Genomic DNA, 23,292 nt, shown 5'->3' on the forward strand with positions numbered 1-23,292 from the left:
AGTGTTGATGGACAAATAATCTATGGAAACAAGATATCCCATGTTTGAATATCAATGTGAACCTACTATTGACAAATGAAGAATAACGAATATAATATATTGACTAATGATAAATAAGGAACTGTATGTACAAGTAGAAAATAGAAATAATTGAAGATTTTTGAGATACAATATACTATATGCTGATTTTTGATCTCATGGTTGAATACTGACTGATATTGTATTATATGTGTGTTTTTCCTCAAAAAGACAGATTATTGCTGAAAATCGATAGATACAAACAAACAAAACAAATATACCCCCCTGAAGAAGCCGTTGTGGGCGTAACGCGTAGGGGACTCATCAAATAATGATATACTTGTTAAGAATATATGGAATATGTAAAAGTTATATGAATGTACTACTTTGTAATATGGATTTTAAGTATATGAATCAGCAATAGCCGTTAGAGACAGTATACTGACATCTGGAGAACTATATGAATGTTACTACAAGTGGATTGTTTTATATTGAACTATGGGATTTTTTTATTATAATTAAATAAATATTTATTAAGTACATATATCTGAGTCCTTTCTAAACACACTCCATCACAATAGCAATATTGTAAATGATTCTTTGAAACTCAATATTTAGGAGGTGTGGACTCAGGTCACCTTGGCTGAGATCGGGAAGTGCTATTACTGGAATTACAATTGACAATTAGAAGTAAATACTTTGTAAATAAATGGCTGTTTTCTCGTTCATCCCGGTGTGTGCCCAAGCGCAGATGGTCAGGTCGGCAAATTCGAGTGGGTTGGCATTCTCAACAGAACACCGGATAATGGAGAGTTTACTATATATTGAAAACAAGGCTTGGCTACAGGAAGTATGTATTTATAGAATGAAGCTTGGATATAAGAAGTGCTGATATCCAGAACGAGGCTTGGAATTCTGTAGTTACATTCAGAATGAGGCTTGGATACAGAAAGCATATGACCAGAACGAGGCTTGGATACAGGAAGTGCTGATATCCAGAACGAGGCTTGGATTGGGCAAAGAGGACTGCATGGATAGTTGCACTTACAAGTTCCACAGCAAAGGAAATGATGAAAATCACAACAGTACAGCAGCAAGAGTGACACATACGTATGGCGGTACTGTGGGTGTTTGTATTGATATAAGAAGGTGTTTTAGTGAGAGGCCTGTATGTTTCTGGGAGGGTTGCTGTGGTGGTATAATAACAGAGTAAGCTTTTAACTTAAAGTGATATTAAAGCCTCCTTTTTAAAAAAATATTTCCTACAAGGAGATGCACCTTTGCTGGAGGCTGTTGCTGTCTTTCTTAAGTTCTTAATTTCTCGTTTTCTAGTGGGTCCCCACAGCAATCTTCCCCCCCCCCCCCCCCCCATCCCCGGGCCCCCCAGCACCCGTACGCGCTCGTGCCCATAGTGGCTGTGTGCGTCCATAGACATACACAGCCCTGTGGTAGGCCACGCCCCTTCTCTCTTTGATGGCAGAAGGAGCTCATGGCTCCTGGGGTGGACTGGGGGAGAAAAAAGGTGCTGGGTCATTTTTACCCTAATGCAGAGAATGCATTAAGGTAAAAAAAACACCCAGATCTTAATACTACTTTTGATCTATGAATATGTTGTGAAATAAAGCAATCTTTGTGATAATATGGTATGTTATGCTCGAAATCTGTTTTCCCAGGACCCAATAGTGCACTGAGCCTTGCTGTATATCCTCCGCGACTGCTTTCTGGGAGTTCCCTCTCAGTCCCTTCAGGTTCCGGATCACAGGGTTGTTTAATGCCTCTGCCTTGTCCGATATAGATCTGTTTCCAGTTCCTCTGGGCCAAGCTTCTTAAAACCCAACTCCAGGATGGGGGAAAAAACCCTTGTGGTCATACTCCGCCCTCCCAGCTTCAAGGGTTAAATGCTTATTTATTCCAGGGGGAGATAAGCTGTATTACTTACCTTCACCCCCGCTGTGTTGCTCTCTCCCTCTCTCCTCTGCTGTGGGTGGTCCCTCGGTGTCTTCAGGTACAATGCTGGATTATTAGCCCTGCATTGTGAGAAGCAATTTCGGTCCAGGAGAGGACTGAGGAAGGGAAGGCCGGAGTTTAGCTTTAACATTTCTAGATGTTCACTATAACATAGCAAATATTAACTGTTTGAGTTGATTTCCATCTTACCTCCCCCAACACCTGAACGAGAGAGAGACAGACAGACACCCCCCTCCCCAACACGGTCCTAATTCCCACACTCAGCCTCGATTTACTTACATCTGTAATGCTGCTCCGCACTTGTCCAGCATCAGAGCCTCTGCATCTATAAGAAGCAGTCTTGCATCAAAACCGTGCAATGCCCAGATCCTGATAACAGAAGAAAGCACTCTGTGATAATTCACCTGTAATATAAATACCACATTGACCCTGTGCTGAAATTTATTTGGAGGTTTGTTTTATTTTGCAGGATTTAAACCGAGGCTCCTGATCCTGTGAAGGGCTGTATGTGGACTTGCATAGAGCCGGTTTTTACTTGCTGAAGACTATTGAAGAAGAAATGACCAGCCAGGTAAATTCATTTTTTCCGAGTCTCATGGTGGAGACCGAAGGAAAATTTGTCTGTTTCGCTCATGGAAACCAATCCAATCGCAGCTGTCAATAGAAAATGAAAGGAATAACCTAATTGTTTTTTATTTGCAATACAGACACTTTTTTTTTTTGCTTTCCTCCAGTTTTTACATATTGAACAGACTAAGTCAATTAGTATGCAATGCCAGGCTGCAGCAAACAAACCTAGCAGGGCCTTGTCTGTATTAAAAAGGGAATGTACTGTAGGGACTAAGCAATCATTTTGCCACTTTATAGATCGCTGGTTTGACCTCATCTAGAGTATGCGGTTCAGTTTTGGTCACCAATTCATAGAAAGGATGTCCTTGAGCTGGAGAGAGTCCAGAGAAGGACAACTAAACTAATGAAGGGGCTGGAGGACCTAAGCTATGAGACAAGGCTACTAAATGTAAACTTGTTCACGCTGGAAGTGAGGAGATTAAGGGGGGACATGATTTTTGATGTACAAAATGTTTAGTGGTGATGGCCACATCAGCAATAAACTTTTTACAGTGAACTTTATAACAAAGACTTTTCAGTTAGAGCCGTTAAAGTCTGGAACTGGCTGAAGTGGTATCAGCTGACAGTATTGAATCATTCAAAAAGCATTTAGATACCTTCCTCAGAGACCGCAACATACAGGGTACACTTAGAAACAAGAACACACAGGGACTCGTGTACACGCACACATGCACAACCACACACATACACACAAGAGGTTGAACTTGATGGACCTGTGTCTTTATTCAACCTGAAATACTATGTAACTATGTAATTACATAACATTTTAAAGTTGTCATAAATATATAAAATGTAAACGTACATTTGCTGTAAAAGGCCTAATAATCTTTATCCTGCTCCCCAGATCATAGTACTGCATGCTGAGCTGATTAGACAAACTGTACATATCCGAGCATGCTCTCTGTGTCACCCCATTATTCTCTATAGAATAATAGCTGGATGCCATAAGAGTTGCAGAGCAGCCCATACCTGAGCATGCTGGCTGACACCTCTACAACATACGATGATGATTTATGGAAGGGCTACTGATAAATATTAAATGTCAGACAGGCTTTTCAATAAGCAAGTGTTTGTGTGAAAGCTGCACTTGCATATATTTATTTTTAAGATTTATTGGAAGGTGCTTTAACAGACAGCTTCACCTATAGTAAAATTGTACTCGTGGCAGCCTCTAGCAGTCTCTCTGAGTATGGCTTCGGAATGACTGAGACTGCGCAGTATAAAGAGGAGCCAGCCTGTATCTTGTTGGAGAAAAGATCAGTGAGGAAGGTATGTTTTATCCCAGGGGGGGCTGTGTTCGCAGAGCCATTCGTCCTGTGAAGCTGGATGTATATTTGTACTGTGCGGATGGAAGGAAAACAAATGTATTAGTATATTTTCTTTCCAGGTTAAATGTCATCGGGTAAAAATTGCATTGTGGCCACTAGATGGAGCTGAGGAGCATAGGACATAAATATGTTTCCTATGCTCCTCGGCTCCATTTAATGGCCATAATGTGAGATTTTCTTCCATTTGACCTCGAAAGAAAATGCTATTTTTTGCCTCCATTTGCACAGAGCAATTGTACAGGCAATTTCGCAGGACGAAGGGCTCTGCAGATTTTTTGTTTTAATAAATACACCCCTAAGTGGTGGATGTGTCTTTACATCCTAAAAATGACCTTCAAACGAATAGTTTGAAATAATCTCTGGCATAAGGAACCTCGCTGTAACTGGATGTTGTTTTAAGTCTTTCATACTCCCATATATGCTGGTCTTGTGTTGAATTTCAAAGACAACAATTGAGTTACATAGTAGTTTATATGTTGTTTCTAGGGTCCCATCACATTCTATAATGTTGCTGGCTCCTTTAGCGAGGATCAGTGGATGCGCATGGAAAACCGTCAGAAAGATGTTTACAGAAATGTGATGAAAGAGATTCATGGAGCATTAATAACACTCGGTGAGTCTGAATCCGCTTGAACTCTTAAGTGAATGGATAAATGCATAGTAAAAATAGGCATATGAGAACTTATCTGCCAGAAGAGGTGTAATATTGTACATCCATTCTTGTGATCTGCCTCTACCAAACAGCACAACCAAAGTTTTAGGATTTTCACTGTAGTTAAAGCAGGACCTGGACATACCCTTAAAGTGACTCACCTTCATTGTCCCTGCTCCCCTTGAAAGCTGCGTCATTGCAATTGGGCACAGCTGTGATCATGTCTCTTAGTTCCGAAGCTGCCTGCTCCCTCAAAGTGTCCCCCCCCCCCAAATACTTTCCTATTTGTCCATCAAATCATGGGCTGCCTCACAGTCCGATAGGAATGTGTGGAAGATGAGTGACCCGGTATGCTTTGGCTCTACCAGATATTGCCATTACTTTGTCCCATCAGAGCAACCCTGAATTTAATTAGAGCTTTTAATAGCACTTTCAAATAGGAGTTTATCTTTAAATGGATAATACATAAAAGTTTTATATATGTTTATAGTTTTTCCAATTTTATTTTCCCTCACATTGTTATCCTTTTTATTCTGATATAGGTTATTCAATTTTGGATCCAAGCATTATTTTCAGCATTAAAAGGCAGGATGAATCGTATGTCCTTATTGACAGTTTCTCCATGGAAAAGGCAAGCGCCGTAGTTGGAGGTAGGTGACGTACTGTTTAAAAGGGATGTTAGGTCAGGATGTAGATGATGTTTAGGTGTTTGTCAGCAAAGAGGAGAAGCTCTTTAAAGGAGAACTATGGGGTTAAGGCTTTTCCCCATAGTTCTCCTTAGGGTAACCGGAGGACACAAACTAGCGTCCTCCCGTCACCCTAAGCTCAGTATAACGCGAGCTACAGGTCGCGGTATACTGAGACGCCACAGTATACCGCGAGCTACTGCTCGCGGTACAGTGAGACGCTGCAGCTGAAGCGGATCCCGACAATTATGTCTGGATCCACCCAGCTGCGTGAGTGACAGCTGGCCCTGCCTATCTAGAGGCAGAGCCAGCTGTACCATCCCCCGTCCGATCCGCCAGTCAGCGCTGGCAGATTGGAGCATGGAGGGGGGAATCCAGCCCCTCCCCTGTCACGGCAGAGAGCTGTGACAGGATCGAGAGGTGAGCGAAGTATGTGTTTGCTCACCTCCCGATCTACCGAGTCGACCTGTGACAGTCTCATTGTCACAGGTCGGCTAGAACTATGAGGTGAGTGAAAAGCACTCACCTCATAGTTCTCCTTTTAATAAACTCTGGTCAGACCATATCCCAAGGTTTCGGACTCTCTCCCTATCCCTATGATGCCTGGCAATTGGCTGCTCAGGAATTCTGGGATATAGTTTAGGGGGAAAGGGAGAGGGTATCTTTCTGCATACCTGGAAGCGCCAGACATTTCTCTTTGCACCCGGTGGCTTAAGGGAGTAGCAGGGGATAGAAAGGAAGGAGAGAAAATTACAAATCCAGTTTAAAATTCTCTCTTTTTCTGTTGTAGACTTTCCTGATATTTTAGTGAAGATAAAGGAAGAACACATTGGAGAGACCCCAGTAAGTCAGGAAGAACATTGTGTCATAGACAATCAACCTTCTACGTGTGAGTAGTGACAGTATAATAATACACATTTCTGACTGTGGTATGCTGTATTGATGCAGCTGTCTATAATTTGATATCTGTATCTTATCAGCAGGTTCTCGTCCAACTATAAAGATCAAGCTGGAGAAAACATATGAACCCGTCGGCTCAGGAGCTCAAACTAAATTTGCAGGTAAATATCTGCTTTTTTACCCTCCATGTCCACACTCCTACCAGATCCATGATTCATGGGGAGCTGCACAGACACCCCAGTAAACTCTCCTGGCTAGTCCCTCCGTTCTTTTGCCCATGCATAGTAAAATCTCATTTATTCCTATAGAGAGGCCCTCTGTTATGCATTCCAACCACAGACTACCTTTCGATTGGAACAAACTGGATTCCTCTTCACGGTAGGACTTCTAGAACGGTAGGACCAGCCGCCAGAATTTGCAGCAGCTATGCGGCTCCCTGTGGGCTGCTCAGTATGGATCTGGCAGGGGCCTGCATAAGGACTATACGCTAGCATTGTCTTTAAGAATTCAGTAATGGTTGCCTCCATAGTGATAGATTTCTGTTAAAGCTTTATTGACTGTTTTTTTAAAGTGGAACTGAACTCAAAGGCGAAGATTTGCTATGTTAAAGGGAACATTAGAAATATTAATTGTGCCTGAGTAGCACCCTGATGAAATCCTACCTTTTTTGTCTTTAATCCCTCCTGAAAAATAGCAGTGAACGTTTGGTATGCGAGTGTGCCTAGGCATGTCTGTGACAACAGCCTCATAGCTGAATATTTTCAGTGTGAGATCTGGGGCACTGCTGCCTCTGACTGTTAGTGTCCGGAGAAGTGGAGTGAGAGTTGGTGATGTTGCTAATGTGCTGCTCACTATTCTCTTTAATGGAAACCTCTGGCAGGAGGAAGCAAAGCCCTATTAAAATGGCTTCCTCCTCACGCAGACACTGTGCAGAACAAGGCATAGTATGTCAGTATTGAGGCTGAGATCAACTGCAGGGAGACTATGGGCAATACGGGTGACTAGGCCTGTGCCCTCTCACTGCCTGTGTACTGCTTCCAAAATCAAGTTCTATTTTATTACTAGTTGTCATTCGGCATCAGTACAAGGAGTCTGTGTGGGACACCTCGGGTTCACCTTGGATAGAAGAGTTTACAGGCAAAGCACCGCAGTTCAACCTTATTGGTTAATAAAGAAACAGCCCTACTTTTCACAAGTTTTCATTCATGCTTCTTTTATATTTTGCAGACCCTCCACCCGAAACATCTAATGTAGTTTTTATTAAAAAAGAGGAGGAGGTGTTTTCAATAAATGATTATAACAGTGCAGGAGGGGAGGATACTCCCAGGAACAGCGCAGGTAAATATGTGCTCTTCTCTACTGAATGTTTCTTCTAAAAAAGACACTTTTTTTTTTTTCCGATTTCATCAATGCAGATCAACTTAGCTCATTGCAAGGGCACATAGAAAACAATTATTTCCCGTATGCCCTATTTTCACCATACAAGTGTGTTGGTGCGCGTTGCATAAAAATGCAGCATGTCAGCTTTTTTTTATGCACAATAGAAAAATGTCACCAGCACACCATAAGTTGAAAAAGCCAAATATTGTATTGCCAATAGCTGTAGCTCATTGGCAAGCGCTTTCGGGGGCCTCGCAGGGTCCCCTTCATCAGCTTAGAAGGGGACCCTGCGAGGCCCCGAAAGCGCTTGCCAATGAGATACAGCTATTGGCAATCAAATATTTGGCTTTTTCAACTTATGGTGTGCTGGTGACATTTTTCTATTGTTCATGTGTGGCGGTGCCATCCGCAGTAATTTCGAGCACCCATCCTCATCAAGTGGGAATCCCGGTAAGGAGTGCGGTATGGTTCCCGTTTCAGGTTTTTTTTATGCAACACAAAACTACATGTAAATGTAAGTCACAAAAATAAACCCATGTGACCAGTAAAAATTAAATGTGTTTTAAAACCTAGTTCAACTTGTCCTTGTTGCTAGCATTATTGGTGTAAAAGCAGGACACCACTGCTTTTACACCGATAATGCTAGCAGCAAGGACTACAAACGCCCAGTAAATTCAGAGACCATGAGTTTATATTAAAAAGCCCTCCACCGCTACTTTTTCAGAGGTGGATGCAATCTAGCAGTGAACACATGGCCCCAGAAAGTTGCTTATAACTTCTCAGAATGGAATCAGAATGGCGACAATAGAGTTTCAGGACAGAGCCCTGAGCACTATTGTGTTCGCTGTCAGTGTCCTAGCAGTATAATAGCTCACAGATAAAGGAACTACGAGTGTAGTGAAGGTCATTCATAGATCAAAAAGCAGTTATAGAGCTGACAGAAAATTGCATAGTTGCAGTAGCAAATGGTGGTGTTAGTGTGACAGGTGTGTGACCTAGCTGAATAGAATTAAAAAAGGTTTGTGCGTGTAGTTTAGTTTTCTAGTGGAATTTCTGCATTTACAATTCAAATCAGATTTGCTATGTGGCATGTAAAGAATGGATTAAACTAGTAGACAGCCACGGTGAGTGATATAGGTAACAGAAAAGGCAGTAGTGGCTTTACAGTAGTATGCCGTTATTTGGCGCACAGCCAGATACTGGGATTTTGTATTGGCGAGTCGATTTTTGGCTCGGTTAGACAACTTCCTGAAAAGCTTAGATCAATCATGCGTATGCATTCTATATTAAAAATGCCCCAAAAATAACAGAGCCCAACACAACCTTTCTCAGCCTTTTAAACCAGGATTAACCCTTGAAATAATTTTCAGGTCTCAGGGAACGCCTGCTAAAAATGATAATCACGGTACATCTCACGGTACATTAGTAAGATCAAGAAGTTATAGATATATTAAAGGAGAACTATGAGGTGAGTGATTTCCACTCATCCTCATAGTTAGAGCCGACGTGTGACAAAGAAGCTGTCTCAGGTCGTCTCTATTGATCGGGAAGTGAGCAGAAACATGCATTAGATCCGCTCACTTCCCGATCGTCTCCCTGCGGTGACTGTCAGTCACGGCTCCCCGCAGGGATTCTTCCCTCTCCGATCCTCCAGCGCTGAGTGGAGGATCAAACGGGGGAGGGGGCGGGCACAGCTGGCTCTGCCTCAAGATTGGCAAAGACAGCTGTCACTCACACAGCTGGGTGAATCTCAACAGTAATGTCGGGATCCGTCCCGGCTGTGGCGCTGTCAGTATATCGCAGGCGATAGCCCGCTATATACTGAGCTTTGGGTCACGGGAGGAGGTTAGTATATGTCCTCCCGTGACCCTAATGAGAACTATGGGGGAAACACTTACCCCATAGTTATTTTTTAAAATATTACAAATGTGGCATAGCTGGAGTATTTAACATCAAAGGTGGTCATTTTTTAAACACTTTTTGCTCTGTATAAAATCATTTTCAATAACGATCACAAAATTTAAATGAAAAGTAATTCTGTCCCATAAAGACAGAAAGAGAGTCCCTTACACTGGTGGTCGGTGGCTCCTCGTATAGGGATTAGTAAACACGCCTAGAGGTATGTGGAGGATGCTTTTCTTCACACATCCCATCCATCGTATACTGTCTGCCTCTACTTCGCTTCTAAGGATTGTCTTTCGTTTTAAAGGTTTCAGGACACCTCCTCTTTCCTACTATGACATAATTGTTGTTTGTCTGTGGCAGGGGTTCCTGGTGTGAAGCAAGAACCTGATGATAGTGATGACGAGAAAACGGACAATGAGGACCTTGAAAATATAAGTAGGTGATGTAACTTCCCACTCTGCCAAGTGTTAAAAACTCCTGTCAGGTTTTTCTTTCTTCTTCATTGCTGTTTGTGTCCGCTGGGAAGATTTCCCTGGTGACCAATGTCGTTCGTGCAGAAATGGTGGGAAATCCAAAGTGTGCTCCAGTTCTTTTCAAAATGAATCCCACCACAACACACTAATGCATTCATTCCACCTGACATTGAAAATGTAGACTTTAGGGGAATTTGCCGTTTCAATGGTTAGGCAGATTATCATTATAAGCAACAACAAAGTCATTACCTAGTCTCAAGAGATGAGATCTGATGACTGGATGCGATGATCTTGCTTCAGAACTTTTTAGCATGCCTTGAAGTAGATCTAAACTCAATAACTAAAATCTTCTACAAGCGTTAACATGCTGTAGTTTCAAAAGGTGCTCTGTCTGTTTAAATTTGCAACTTTCACTGGTGGTCCTGCCACGAAGGTCTTTATTCGGGCACGTTCTTTTAGGGGGTGGCTGTCTCCCAGTTGTGCTTGCCCACCTGGCGGAGGCTACAAGTGGCCATGCTGTCATTGCTTGAGCATGGCCCACCAATTTCTAAAAAAAAAAAAGTCTCAACCAATGATGTGCAGCTGATTCTGGAGCAGGTGCATGTTGTAGTGGCTGAAAGAGGCTGGGGGAGATCAGCAATGCTGATATCAAAAAAAGCCGCCAACTGTATTTTGTAGGGATGTACCGATACCCGTTCAGATACCATTGCTGATACTTGGCATTTTCATGAGAACTACCAGAGTTTCAGCGGTTGCAGCTGGGACCTGGCTCTGGCGCTCCACCACTGTCCTGAAATCATTAGTCTGTATTGTATTAGAAAAACTGTCACATGACAATAAACAAAAATGTATCAGTACTTGTATCTGTGAGGACTTGGAGAAGTATCAGTACTTGTACTTGAAAAAATGGTATCGGTGCATCACTTATATATATTTATAAAAACAAAATCATACATTAAAACAGAGATGTACAAATCCCAGGAGCTCCGTGTGCTCCTTTCAAATGACAGCTGCCTCCTAACTTTTGAGTTTTTCTCTAGTCTAGTCTAGTCTAGTCTAGTCTAGTCTTGGAGCTGGAAAAGTATCTGTACTTGTACTTGTACAGAGTACGGTACTTGGTATCAGTGCATCCCTAGTATTTTGTAAAGAATACATAGCAATTACGTTATACATGGCAAGATAGATGTCTTCCAGTTGCAGTTTACATTTACTTTAGGGGCTTTTGCAGCTTGATGAATAAGGCTCACCATGGGAAAACACAGTATTGTTATGGTAGAACATCAACTGCTTGGAGCCCTAATGTCTGGTGGATCAATGGAGATTCAGGTGCTAACCACGGTGTTGTATTTTATCCTATAGTTCCTATGATTGTGAAACAAGAGGAGTCTGACCTAATTAGAAATGAACACCGTGAAGAACCACAACCTGCTCACTGCAGTTCAAGTAATTGTTGCATTTTCATACATTGAGTAAAATGTGGGTGTGAAGTCTGTTAACCTTTTACAGATGTTTACACGTCTAAATTGGTTAAATAGAAGTGCGTTACGGAACATTACATGCATTTTTTAATACACAGGATCTGTCTGTCAGCAAGATCATGCGTAGCTATCAATCTTTTATTGCTCCTTATTGTAGCTTAAAATGGTCTTACAGGTGCGTTCCAGTGCGTTTGCATGCATTTTGGATGTTTCCATGTGTTCCAGTGCATTCCAGACTAGGAAAAATAAGACCAGCAGTATTTTTCTGCTCTCGACCGGAACGGACTGTGCTGGTGTGAACAGAGCCCAGAAATACCATAGGGATACATTGGGATCCTTTTTTGGTCCGGGAACAAACTGTTCTGGTCTGGACATGGTATGAACAAGCCATTAAAACTGGTGTGTAGTGCATCTCAACTCATACAGACATACATGCGCAGATGTCCATATGAGCTAATATGCATGCAGGCTTCTTACAACAGCTCCCTTCCTGGCCTTGAATTACTTGAATTAGTCATTTACTAGTCAGCAGCGGTGATAGAGGTGAAATGTAACCTCGGGCTTTAGTCATGAATGACTCAAAGCCAAAGTGATTCTGCGCCGCCAATCGGGGAAGGAATCATTTGAGTCATGGAAGGCCAGGAGAGAGATGTAAAGATCAACATTGAGTAAGTGGCTGTGCAGGCGTAGAATGATATCTGCCTTCAGTTTTTCATGACTGAAGGGCTAGGACTTTTTGTGTCTGTGTCGCTGATGATGCCTACACATTGTGTACATGTCTTCCTTCACTAGGCAGTGGTGGCCATGGTCCTTTGATATTCATGGAAATATTTGCACGAACCTTTACATGTGTGTTACGTAAAATCAGATTGTAGGCGCCCATTTTTCTAGTTTTTGCTTTACACTGGGGAACACTACGCACCAGAACAGATCTGTGTGAATGAGCCAATAGCAATAAATACTGTTGTGTTCATGTCAATACAAGTACAGATCTGAACTGTGTGTATTTTACGGACGTAATCATGATCCCAAAAACATTCACATCCATAAAATTCTTCTTCAGTTTTCAATCCCACAATGTTCTGAATGCATGTATTATGCAAATCTAAGTAATTCTGGTACCGTTTTGTTTTATGCTCCCTGTTCTTGAGAGAGGTGTGCTAGCTGGCTTTGTTCTAAGTATTTTACTTTGGCAGATATGGTCCTACTGTCGATCTGATCGATGGACTTATCTTGCTCATGCTGTTAAGGAGGATACGAATGTTGGAGGAGAGATCCAGGCGCCGCTAGCAGACACATTCTTTGATGTCACATCGGCTGACAAATAGTGTATCTGCTACAATGCATGATGAACTTTGCAAGTATCCAAATAAGTTTTTTAACTTTACTCAGATGTCTACCTCCACTTTCGACGCACTGCTTGAGATTATGCAACCACGACTCGCCCTTTTGGATACCAACATGAGGAGGAGTGCGTCTGCTGAGGAGCGACTATTGGTCACACTCAGGTATGTTCTAATCGTAATGTGAATGTAAAAATAACCTATATGTAGGTATCCGTCATGTGTTGAGTGCATAGTGCACTATGTTGTACAATATAGTATATACCAGGGACAGGTAACATTTGGTACACCAGCTGTGGTACAACTACAAATATCATTGTGTGTCTACCTGTGGGAATCATGCCTGTGGCTGTCAGTCTTGCAATGTCCCTAGTTTCACAACAGCAGGAGTGCTGAAGGTTATCTACCCCAATCATATACTGAACTGTTTCTGTATAGTATATGGATGTAGGGTGGCGTTACCTTAAAGTAGTTCCAGTTGTCCATACCAATAATCTAGCTTACATTCTCTAAGCTGCATGAATGAAAGCTAGTCTCTGTTTGGTTGTTCAGGGCTATGGGCAACTGAAACAGTAACTACTCTTACTTAATTCCCCCTGTATATAATGTACAGAAATGTTTCAGTATATATTGGAGTAGGCAACCACAACATATATCGTCAACAGACATATAGTCTGTGTATGTATGGTTATTATTGTTACTTTAAAAGTCTTATTTTGTTATTCCATTTGATGTTTCAGGTTTCTGGCGACTGGGCAGACATTTGCATCACTTCATCTGGGTGTGAGAACAGTGGCCAAAGTGACTCTAGAAACTTGCCTTGCACAGTGTGAGGAGTTGTGATGCTAGAGCCTACATGGAGCTGTGGAAAGAGCTGGCAGAAGATTCTCGGCGATAACGCAGTTTCCCAACTGTATCGGAGCCCTGGATGGCAAGAAATACTTCTTTCTTGACCTCCTGGGTTTGATGGATGCCCATTCTCCTTCTCATATTGGGGCCTACAGGAGTGCAGAAGATTTATTCAGGGAGTCAACAACCGGACGTAGGCTGTATGAAGGACACCCAAGGATCCCACCTAGGAGACCTCTGCCTTGTATGACAAAGCTAAGTCTGCCATATGTGTTTGTGGCAGATTCAGCATTTGGACTGATGGAGAATCTTCTGTTTATGGATAAGTTCATGCCCACTGTAGGGGCACATAAGATCTACAACTATCGTCTAAGCTGTGCCCATCACAGGGTGGACTGCGCCTTTAGAGACAGTACTGCTAGTAGCGTATTCTCCTGTCTGCAGTACAACTGGCTGTGGAGAAGGCCACCAATGTGGTGCAGGCTTGCTGCATGCTCCACAATTTTGTTATTGAACAGGAGAAAGACATTTTAGGCCCTGCTCCCCAGGACACTGCTCAAGATCTGCACTTCATGGACTTCCAGCACCCTGTTTATACCAAGAACATTAGAAATGCTTTTGCAGATTTCTTTGTGTCCCCAGAGAGAGACGTTGCTTGATATGATTCTATATAGTTTGAATTTCTATTCCTATAAAAAGCCTCTTATTGAAACCATTTCTTTCTGAGTTTTCCTTCATGCTGAGTTTTTCTTCATTCCTTCCAAACTGCAAGGATTCTCATTACATGGCAACAGATATACTGTGGCAAGCGTAATGGTGGTTTATATTTACAGCATGTACGCCCTGTTCATATAGCATATGAAATCACACATGTGCCCACTGTGTGATGTGGCTACCTGCAAGGCACATTTGTGCTGTGGAAGCAGCCATTGGCAGGCAGTTTAAAATTCTCTTTCACAGTGAATGAGAGCCTTACCCTGCCCGTCGAGTGTGCAGGGTAAAGCTCCCATTTACAGTGAATGGGAGCCCCCACATGCTCTTCAGTACATAGTGAGGATAGGCAGATATGCCTGCCCCCATCATATGCTGAATATCAGATGACACATTAGAAATGTACTTTTACAGATATCAGAAAAACCTTATTCTGCCTCTGGCCACTTGCTATCTCTATGGTCTGAAAAAGATCCCATGACAGTGCAAGTGCACATAGAGCGGTACGTTTAATATATATGTGCCCCTGCACACTGACACTATACGTTGAAGTATATGGGACTTCCACACGTTTTTTCTTTTAATAAGACATGTATGTACATTGCCATCAGTCTATGCATTGCTTTACAAAATATTCATTCATGTGAGGCCCAGCCCTAAAAGACCTTGCATTTTATAAGGGTCCATACAAATATACTTGGGCTATTTTAGATAAGCAGCAATAACCTACCAGCATGTAAGCACAGGGAGAACATGCAAGCTACATGCAGATGGTGTCCAAAATGGGATTCAGAGCAACTACTTCCCCCACTCCCCCACGCTGCAAGACTTGCATAACTTATACTTTATGCATTTATTATACTTACTCCCTTGCTTCCATGGGCCTGCAAGGAAAGGCCAGCTCCTGGGTGTAGGGATGACATTTCCTAGGATGGCCTATGGCTGGGACTCCACTCTTACTGCCACCTGCTCCTTGTCAGGTCATGCCTTTATCTGTGACGCAGCAACCTCAATCAATTGCTCAAATCCTCTCCTACAATTTACAAAAATAATATGTCATAACAGTATACATAGTATTTCAGGTATTAAGGCATAGTGCACGTTTTCTGGACTATTAGTACAAGGAGTGAAACACCAGAACCCCTGCTCACTTAACTTGTTCAGTGCCCATGGTCCAGTGTTGTGTCCCTGCATGCTGATTGGTCTGTTTCAATGCCGGAACAATCAGTGTGTGATTTTGAATCTTGCACTGAGAGGTCTGCACTGTCAACAGTACAGAGCTCAGTGCAGGGAGCCAGCTATACCTATCAAAACAGCAGAATTCGGTAAATGTTCAAGAGCAGCTGTTGGTAAAGTGTTTAAAGACTGGACTGTCAGCCGAAAATCTGGGTCTGAACGTGCGAATTGTGGCCGTCAGTGACTAGTCAATGTTAGGGCAGAACGGAGAGTGGCAAGACTGGTACAAGACAACAGAAGGGCAACAGTGCAGTGTCAGATTCCTCGCATCACCTTTCAACATCTCGTGGAGTCACGAGGCGGCCCAACGAAGTACTGATGGGGTGGTCATAATAATCTGGCCACTCAGTGTATGTCCCCGCTGTGTGCTAATGTATGCTGTCAGAATTGAATGCAGGATACCAATAGGGAATCACTCTCTCTATGATAAGGGCAGGCAAGTGTGGTCTCCCATTCAAATGAATAAGAGACTACACCTGCCCCATCCTTATGGCTGCCTGCACAGCACGATAGCATTATACAGACAGCCTGCTGAGTGGTCACAGCGTTCAGTGTTAAAGTAAAAAAGACAATAGAAGCACACCTTACTGCTGTATTTAATGTCCACAGCGGATAAGAACACAGAGAGGGAAATCCACAAATAAAAGCACAACAGATCCAGCAACTCCTTACAGTAAAGGGTATCCACAAACTGTAGATAAGAAGAACAGACAACAGAGCGTAGATTTAGCGCATTAAAGCGGTACATTTAATATCAATAAAACAAAATAGCAACACGCAAACATCAGATGAAAGCGACATTTGCTCTCATAGTGGTATCTCTAATCTGAAGAACATACTCATTGAGAAAGGACAAATAGTTATGTCCAAGAGAAAATGTTGTCTTGTCTATTATGAACTGCACTTGTCTGAAATGTATATCCGAAGATATACATGTATATCATAAATGCATTCAATTAGATTTAAAGAAACTAAAATTGTGCTTTAACAGGAAATCCAAGAAAAATATCGGTTATCATACAGTTATAAGTGATTTCCGTGTTCTGTAGATTGTCCTGTTTAAAGTGATCTTCTGTTTCAGATGGACGAAATGTTGGAGGCAAACATAAAACCGGAAAGACTGAACCAGTAAGTAGCTCTAGTTCTTCACTACTTGTCTATTCAATTAAAAGGGAATATCAGCACGTTGTTAGAACCCCATGGATGAATCCCTGTGATTATTAAGGGTTAAAGTTGTATTGAATTCGAAAAACTCCATCAATGGTCACCAAAGCCAAAATGCAAGTTGCTTTGCATAATTCAAGTAATATAAATGACATACCATTTTAATGTTGCTTAAAAGAGAACTATGGGGTAATCTTTTTATCCCACAGTATTCTTTACGGTCATGGGAGGACATATACTAAACTCCTCCCGTGACCCAAAGCTCAGTATATAGCGAGCTATATACTCAGAGAGCCGCAGCCGTGACAAATCCTGACAATTAGGGATGCACCGATACCACTTTTTTAAGACCGAGTACGAGTACCGATACTTTTGATCAAGTACTCGCAGATAACAATTACCGATACTTTTCGTTAAAGGGACAGGTGACATTTTTTCTAAAGCAATACAAACTAATGCTTTAAGGTCACTTTCTTAATATTATGATTCATGAGATGACGAGGGAAAATGACGGCGGCTTCCCGGCCAATCAGAATGCCGGGTGCTGCGTCATTACATGGCGCCCGGCTTCCGGATTTGCTAGCTTCCTGACCAATCGGGAAGCCGGGCAGCGCGTCATTGCACGCTACCCGGCTTCCTAATTGGCCGGGAAGTCGGCTCCATGCTCTCTCATCACAAGTGACGAGAGAGCATGGAGCCGTTTCCTGGCCAATCAGGAAACCGGGCAGCGTGTAATGATGCACTGCCCGGCTTCCTAATACAGGAAGTACTCGTGCTAGGTATCGGAGCATTTGGGCGAGTACGAGTACTCACCCAAATACTTGGTATCGGCACCGATATCGATACTAGTATCGGTATCGGTGCATCCCTACTGACAATACTGTCGAGATCCACCCAGCTGGCTGATTGACAGTGGGCTCTGCCTATCTAGAGGCAGACCTAGCGTTGGAGAGGGGAGGGGGGAATCCCTGCAGGGAGTGTTGACTGACAGTCACCGCTCTGCAGGCAGATGATCGGAAAATGAGCAAGCGATGGTTTGTATTGGCTGACTTCTTGATCTATAGAGTCGACGTGTGACAGTTTCATTGTCGCATGCCGGCTCTAACTATGATGATGAGTGTAAATCAGTCACCTTATAGTTCTCCTTTAATTTGTAACATTTCCCACACATCCTGGTTCATATCTTGGGAGCCAGTTCAATGCCTTTCTTTTGTTTGTTACACCTATTACTGCTTAGTTTTTCATTTGTGCATTTTGATCCTTCCCGGATGGCTTATGGCTCATGGCTTTAAAGCATACATACAGCAAAAACTATATTTTTCACAGTTTTTATAGAGTAGGGAACAGATAAAACCTCTGTCAGTTGGTTTTGCTGTCTGTATACATTTGAGGAGATCTTCCCCCACTTCCTGGCCTGGTGACAACATTGCAACTATGACAACTATGACTATGGAAATTAGCGCTTGTGTTTTAGGTTGCCTATCCCTGGTGTATACTGATATTTCTGTCTTTCAGCTGTCAGTAGATACAAAGAAGAGACGAATTGGTCCTCAAGTCCGTGGGGATATCCTGAGCTTGGAAGAAAGAGAAGCAAGGGTAGGTGTATTTGGTAGATCACACAAAGTGTTAGACCATTTTTACACACTCATGTGCATATGTCCATCCCCACACAGCTACCTCATTATGTATCACTTCCCCCTTCCTTTTAGATTGTAAGCCCTCAGGGGCAGGACCCTCCTTACCATCTTGTCTTGAATTGTATTGTAATTGTAATGTCTTCCTTACATTGTAAAGCGCTGTGCAAACTGTTGGCACTATATAAATACTATGTAATAATAATATGTTAGTTGATACAAAGAGCAAAAAAGTTGAATTTTCCATAAAAATAATAAAGCTGCAGGCAGGCTCCTTATTGCAGAAGAAACATAGCATATCAATTCTGCAATATGGAGCCTTAGGATACTTGTTCACAATCTTTTTGACAATGTGCATGGAATTGTGCAGTTTAGTGTACATTTCTGGCATCTGCAAGGTTCCTGGAGGAAGTTCTGCGCATGCAAAGAGGTGAAGTCACCCCGACGTAGCCAGTCATGGGCAAAGATCTCGAACCTGGAGAAAGAACGGCAGAGATGTTGGCTCCAGAGAAGGAACTCACGGACGTCACATCACTGTGGGGAAGGTGAGTAAAACTCCACTTTAAAGTAAAACTAAGTCTTCCCACTAAAAAAAAATACACTGCCTGTCCAAAAAAAAGTCACACGCTAATATTTCATTGGACCGCCTTTAGCTTTGATTACGGCACACATTCACCATGGCATCGTTCCAGTAAGCTTATGCAATGTCTCAACATTTATTTCCGTCCATTCATTTTTCGCCAAAATGATGATGAGATGATGGGAGAGTTGGACCACTGTGTAAAGTCTTCTCCAGCACATCCCAAAGATTCCCCATTCCCCATCGCCATAAGGTCAGGACTCTGGTGGCCAATCCATGTGTGACAGTCATGTCTCGTGCTCTCTGAACCACTCTTTCACAATTTGAGCTGATGAATCCTGACATTGTCACCTTGGAATCTGCCTGTGCTGTCAGGGGAAAAAAAACTCCATTGATGGAAACTCCTGGTCATTCAGTATATTCAGGAAGGCAGCTGACCTCATTTTTGGGGCACATAACATTGCTGAACCTAGACCTATTATCCAATGGAAGGCTTTGAAGAATTTGATTAGCTAAGCCAGGTGGTGACTTTTTTTTGGACAGGCAATGCATATCTGCTACGGTACTTTACTGTAAGGCCTGGTTGACACTTGGGCGTCTTACAGCGCGTTCCTACGCTCTGTAAAACGCTCAACATGTGAAAACCAATGATTGCCTATGGGCATGGTTCCCACCTGGGCGTTTTACAGCGCGTAGCAACGCGCTGCAAAACGCCCTACGCCCAAAGAAGTACAGGAGCTTATTTGGGGCGTATTTGCCGCGCGTATCCATTGGGATACAGCCAGGTAGCCCTCGGAAACACACGTTTGTCACGCGTTTTTTTTACCGCGAATCACGGTAAAACGTGTGGCACAAAACGCGCATATTCAATATGCCTAGGTGTGAACCCAGCCTAAGAGTATCTGTACTTTGGAAAATCTCACAAATACGTATTGATCCTGCCGGTAAAGTCTACCAGATGCTGCTTCCTATATTGGAGTGACAACATGGATGCACTGCTCCTGAATTTAGAGCAGCGTTGTCACCTTCCTGTAGGCTGTGCCTGCTTACACTACAGTGGGATGAGAAGACATTGCAGAAGTCATGACTATCAGCATTGTCTTAATTCTTAATCTTGTCAATCATCAGCAGGCCACAGCTAGCCCATCCCAATAATTTCTGGATTGACAGCACTGTCTCTTTGCCGGAAACCCCCCCCCACCACCACCACCACTATGAGCTGTAGTGTGTGAATCGCAAATGAACAAAGATTTGGCTCACTTAGGGAAGGTAAAGGAAGCTTATTTTCTTCACCTGCGCAGACTTCACACTGGAGCCTTTAGGTGTAATTTAAAAATTGCAGCTATTGCTCTTGGTAAAGCATATTTCTCTATGGAAAGGGGAAGGGGGGGTTACTTATGAAGCTGGAAATCCTCCTGTATTGTTCCCTTACAAACTAAAACTGTATTTTCCTTTTTTACAGCGTCTCAGAGTCCTGGGAGGCAACGTAAAACCATTCCAACAGCAACCCAACTTTACATTTGAGCCTTTAAGAACTGCTTCAGATATAAAAGTAGAAAATGCGGATGTGCCTAGGATAAAGAAGGATACTGAGAGCGCAGACTGGTGTAAATGTGGTCGCTGTTTTCATATGTCCACAGAGGAGGAGCCTGTATGCTGCCATGAGATTTCTGGGATGGTCTACCCACTGAATGATGACTGTATCACCCTGCACCCGGCCTTCCAGGATCTGTGTCTGAACCAGGATCGCCTGGACTTCCTGTACCGCTTTCTGGGTCGGATTAAGAGAAGAAATGACGCTACATACTATCTCCAGTAAGTATGACGTGTATACAGTTAGATGGTATATGTCTTCTTGACTTGTAAAATTTTAATTGACTGTCTCCCCCCCCCTCCCCACTACTACTCCCATCCACTGGCCACTATATCACTAGTGTGTCCTTGCAGCTCTGTAACATAGTAAGATAATTCACAACAATCACTGCTCAGATTCCCAAACCGGCTTACACTGTGATTGCATCCCAGGGGTAGGGAAAGAAGCGCTCCATCGCCTATACCAGCTAAATCCAGAAATAGCCACACTCCAAGGGTCTTCCCCAAAAGTAAAAGTCTTTATTTATGGAGAAAATACATACTGTAAAGTCCCTCCACATCTATGCTCAACCACCAATGTGTTTCACCGTCCCAGCTTACTCATAGAGATCAAAGAGATACTCTATGAGTAAGCCGGAATGGTGAAACGCGTTCGTGGTTGAGCATACATGGGGAGGAATTTTACAATATTTATTTGCACCATAAATAAATACTTTTGCTTTCCATGACAGTGACTGGTGACACAGCAGCAAGCAGATGGAACCACAGTGGGAGAAGTGCTGAAGATTCAACCAGCTGAGCTTAAAGTGACATTAAACCCTCAGATTTTTTAACATAAACCAATACTGTTATGTGCGCCTTACTGTAATCCATGGTTGTTTCCCTTCTCTTTGCTGCTCTTCCTTTTACATCCTCATGTCTTCTCATGCTGGGGGAGAACTTCCCTTTGCAGCTGAGTGCCTCTTCCTGTAGTGCTGGCTCAGGTTGTGAACCTGCACACAGACACCATGTATCCATTCCAGAGGCAAGGCAGTCTGCTGCAAAACAGAAGTTCTGCCCAGCATGAGAACAGATACAGATTTAAAAGGAAGAGCAGCAAAGAGAAGGGAAACAACCATGGATTACAGTAAGGCGCACATTACAGTATTGTTTTTTATATTAAAAAATCTGAGGGTTTAATGTCACTTTAAGTCATCAGTGGTGGAACTGGTAAGTGTTCCGGTGATAGAGTCACTGGAAATGGTAGGTGGGTACATCTGCCTAGGTCACTCCCATTCTCTTGTAAAGTAACATGATATTTAAAAAAAATTGAAAGCCAATATTTTTGAAAAATACAGTACCAAAAGGTTCCCAGGGGTTATACCAGGGAATAGACACCCCACATATGGGTCAATATACCCTATACTACATATAGATCACCAAATGTATTCAAACAAGTACAAACCTAACTAAGGAGTAACAGGTTGTCTTTGGAGCAGAGAAGGTAAGGAGCGTATACTTTCCTATTGCTCCCTCTACCTTGTTCACCCTCAAGAACAACGAAAGATCCTTGCACTCGTGAGTACGGAGGCACATGTGACTCACTGCCCTCCTCCTCGTAATACAGAACTTGGAGCCTGAATGGCCAATTGCCAACCCAAAAAGCTTTCACATAGGAGTGATGGGAGTGTTGTTAGTCCTGTGTGAGCTCCAATCCACTGATGGATCAGAACTTAACGGGGGTATAATAAGATTTTGCTTGTTTTACATAGAAAACTGCAGAGGGACATTGTGCACACTGAAACCCCCATGAGCAGCAATATTTACACTCCAGTGCATGAAAATCTTTATTAGTTCACAGACATATCTGTGTTACCGCAGATAATAGCTGACACAGATAGGGATTGGCATCATTTTTCCATAATCTTCTCCTAGCTTTTGAAGGATTATTTTGATTGTAGCATTCTGGTCATTTGCAAAAATCCGTCTGCCTTCTCATGTGGAGTGTGGTAGGTCTTTTGGCTTCCACTTTGTTGGTTAGTGTGACATTTGGTCCCACAGGACCTTGCTTTGGAACCTGTTACAGGAGTAAAGATTTATTGCTAGTTAAATCGCAGCTCCAGGCTAAGAGTGAGATAACATCAGAAACACATATAGTGAATTGTTTTACCTGCCTCAGAATCTGTCCTTCTGTCCAGCCTCAGGATTCACACTTGAGTTGTGCTGTACAGCCAGACGAGGGACATTTTCCTGGTTTAGCCAAACTGCTACTAGTGTCACCCCTCCAGCCCACACCCTTGACATTAATTCAGCGTGATCACCTTATACCTTTAGCACAAGAAGCAGGAAGGTGATGCTGGAAGATGTAAAGCCTTCTTGGCTATTTGTATGCTAGAGGTGTGTGGATCACAATACTGCCTGCGCTTTACATAGTTGCTCATTCACATCAGTCCCCGCCCTCAAGGATCTTACAATCTAAGGTCCCTGTCTCACATGCATACATCTGAGGGCCAATTTAGACAGGAGCCAATTAACCTACCAGCATGTCTTTGGCGTGTGTGAGGAAACCCACACATGTACAGGGAGAGCATGCAAACTCCTTGCAGATAGTGACCTGGCTGGGATTTAAACCAGGGACCCCCAGTGCTGCAAGCAAGGCAGAAGCGCCAACCACAGCCACTGTGCTGACCATAATTATAAAAACATTGAACATATATGCACTTTTATGTACATGTTTCGATGCATGAATGCCTTGTGTTCCAGTATTAGAAGTAGCCATGAGATC

General features: G+C 42.8%; 1 protein-coding gene across 1 annotated transcript in view; it reads left to right on the top strand.

The window, feature by feature from the left end:
- Nucleotides 1-3,816: 3,816 nt before the first annotated feature.
- The window catches only part of LOC108791772, a 20,386-nt gene continuing 910 nt past the window's right edge, over nt 3,817-23,292 (top strand). Inside the window, exons 1-10 of the mRNA XM_018562343.1 lie at nt 3,817-3,885; nt 4,431-4,557; nt 5,139-5,246; nt 6,073-6,171; nt 6,266-6,343; nt 7,410-7,520; nt 9,828-9,902; nt 16,639-16,685; nt 18,237-18,317; nt 20,398-20,750. Of these exons, the coding sequence (XP_018417845.1) occupies nt 3,817-3,885; nt 4,431-4,557; nt 5,139-5,246; nt 6,073-6,171; nt 6,266-6,343; nt 7,410-7,520; nt 9,828-9,902; nt 16,639-16,685; nt 18,237-18,317; nt 20,398-20,750 (1,148 nt within the window). The remainder of the gene's footprint in view (nt 3,886-4,430; nt 4,558-5,138; nt 5,247-6,072; nt 6,172-6,265; nt 6,344-7,409; nt 7,521-9,827; nt 9,903-16,638; nt 16,686-18,236; nt 18,318-20,397; nt 20,751-23,292) is intronic.

This window comes from Nanorana parkeri, unplaced genomic scaffold, assembly GCF_000935625.1.
Source record: "Nanorana parkeri isolate BGI_ZX_2015 unplaced genomic scaffold, ASM93562v1 scaffold573, whole genome shotgun sequence".
Taxonomy (NCBI): Eukaryota; Metazoa; Chordata; class Amphibia; order Anura; family Dicroglossidae; genus Nanorana; species Nanorana parkeri.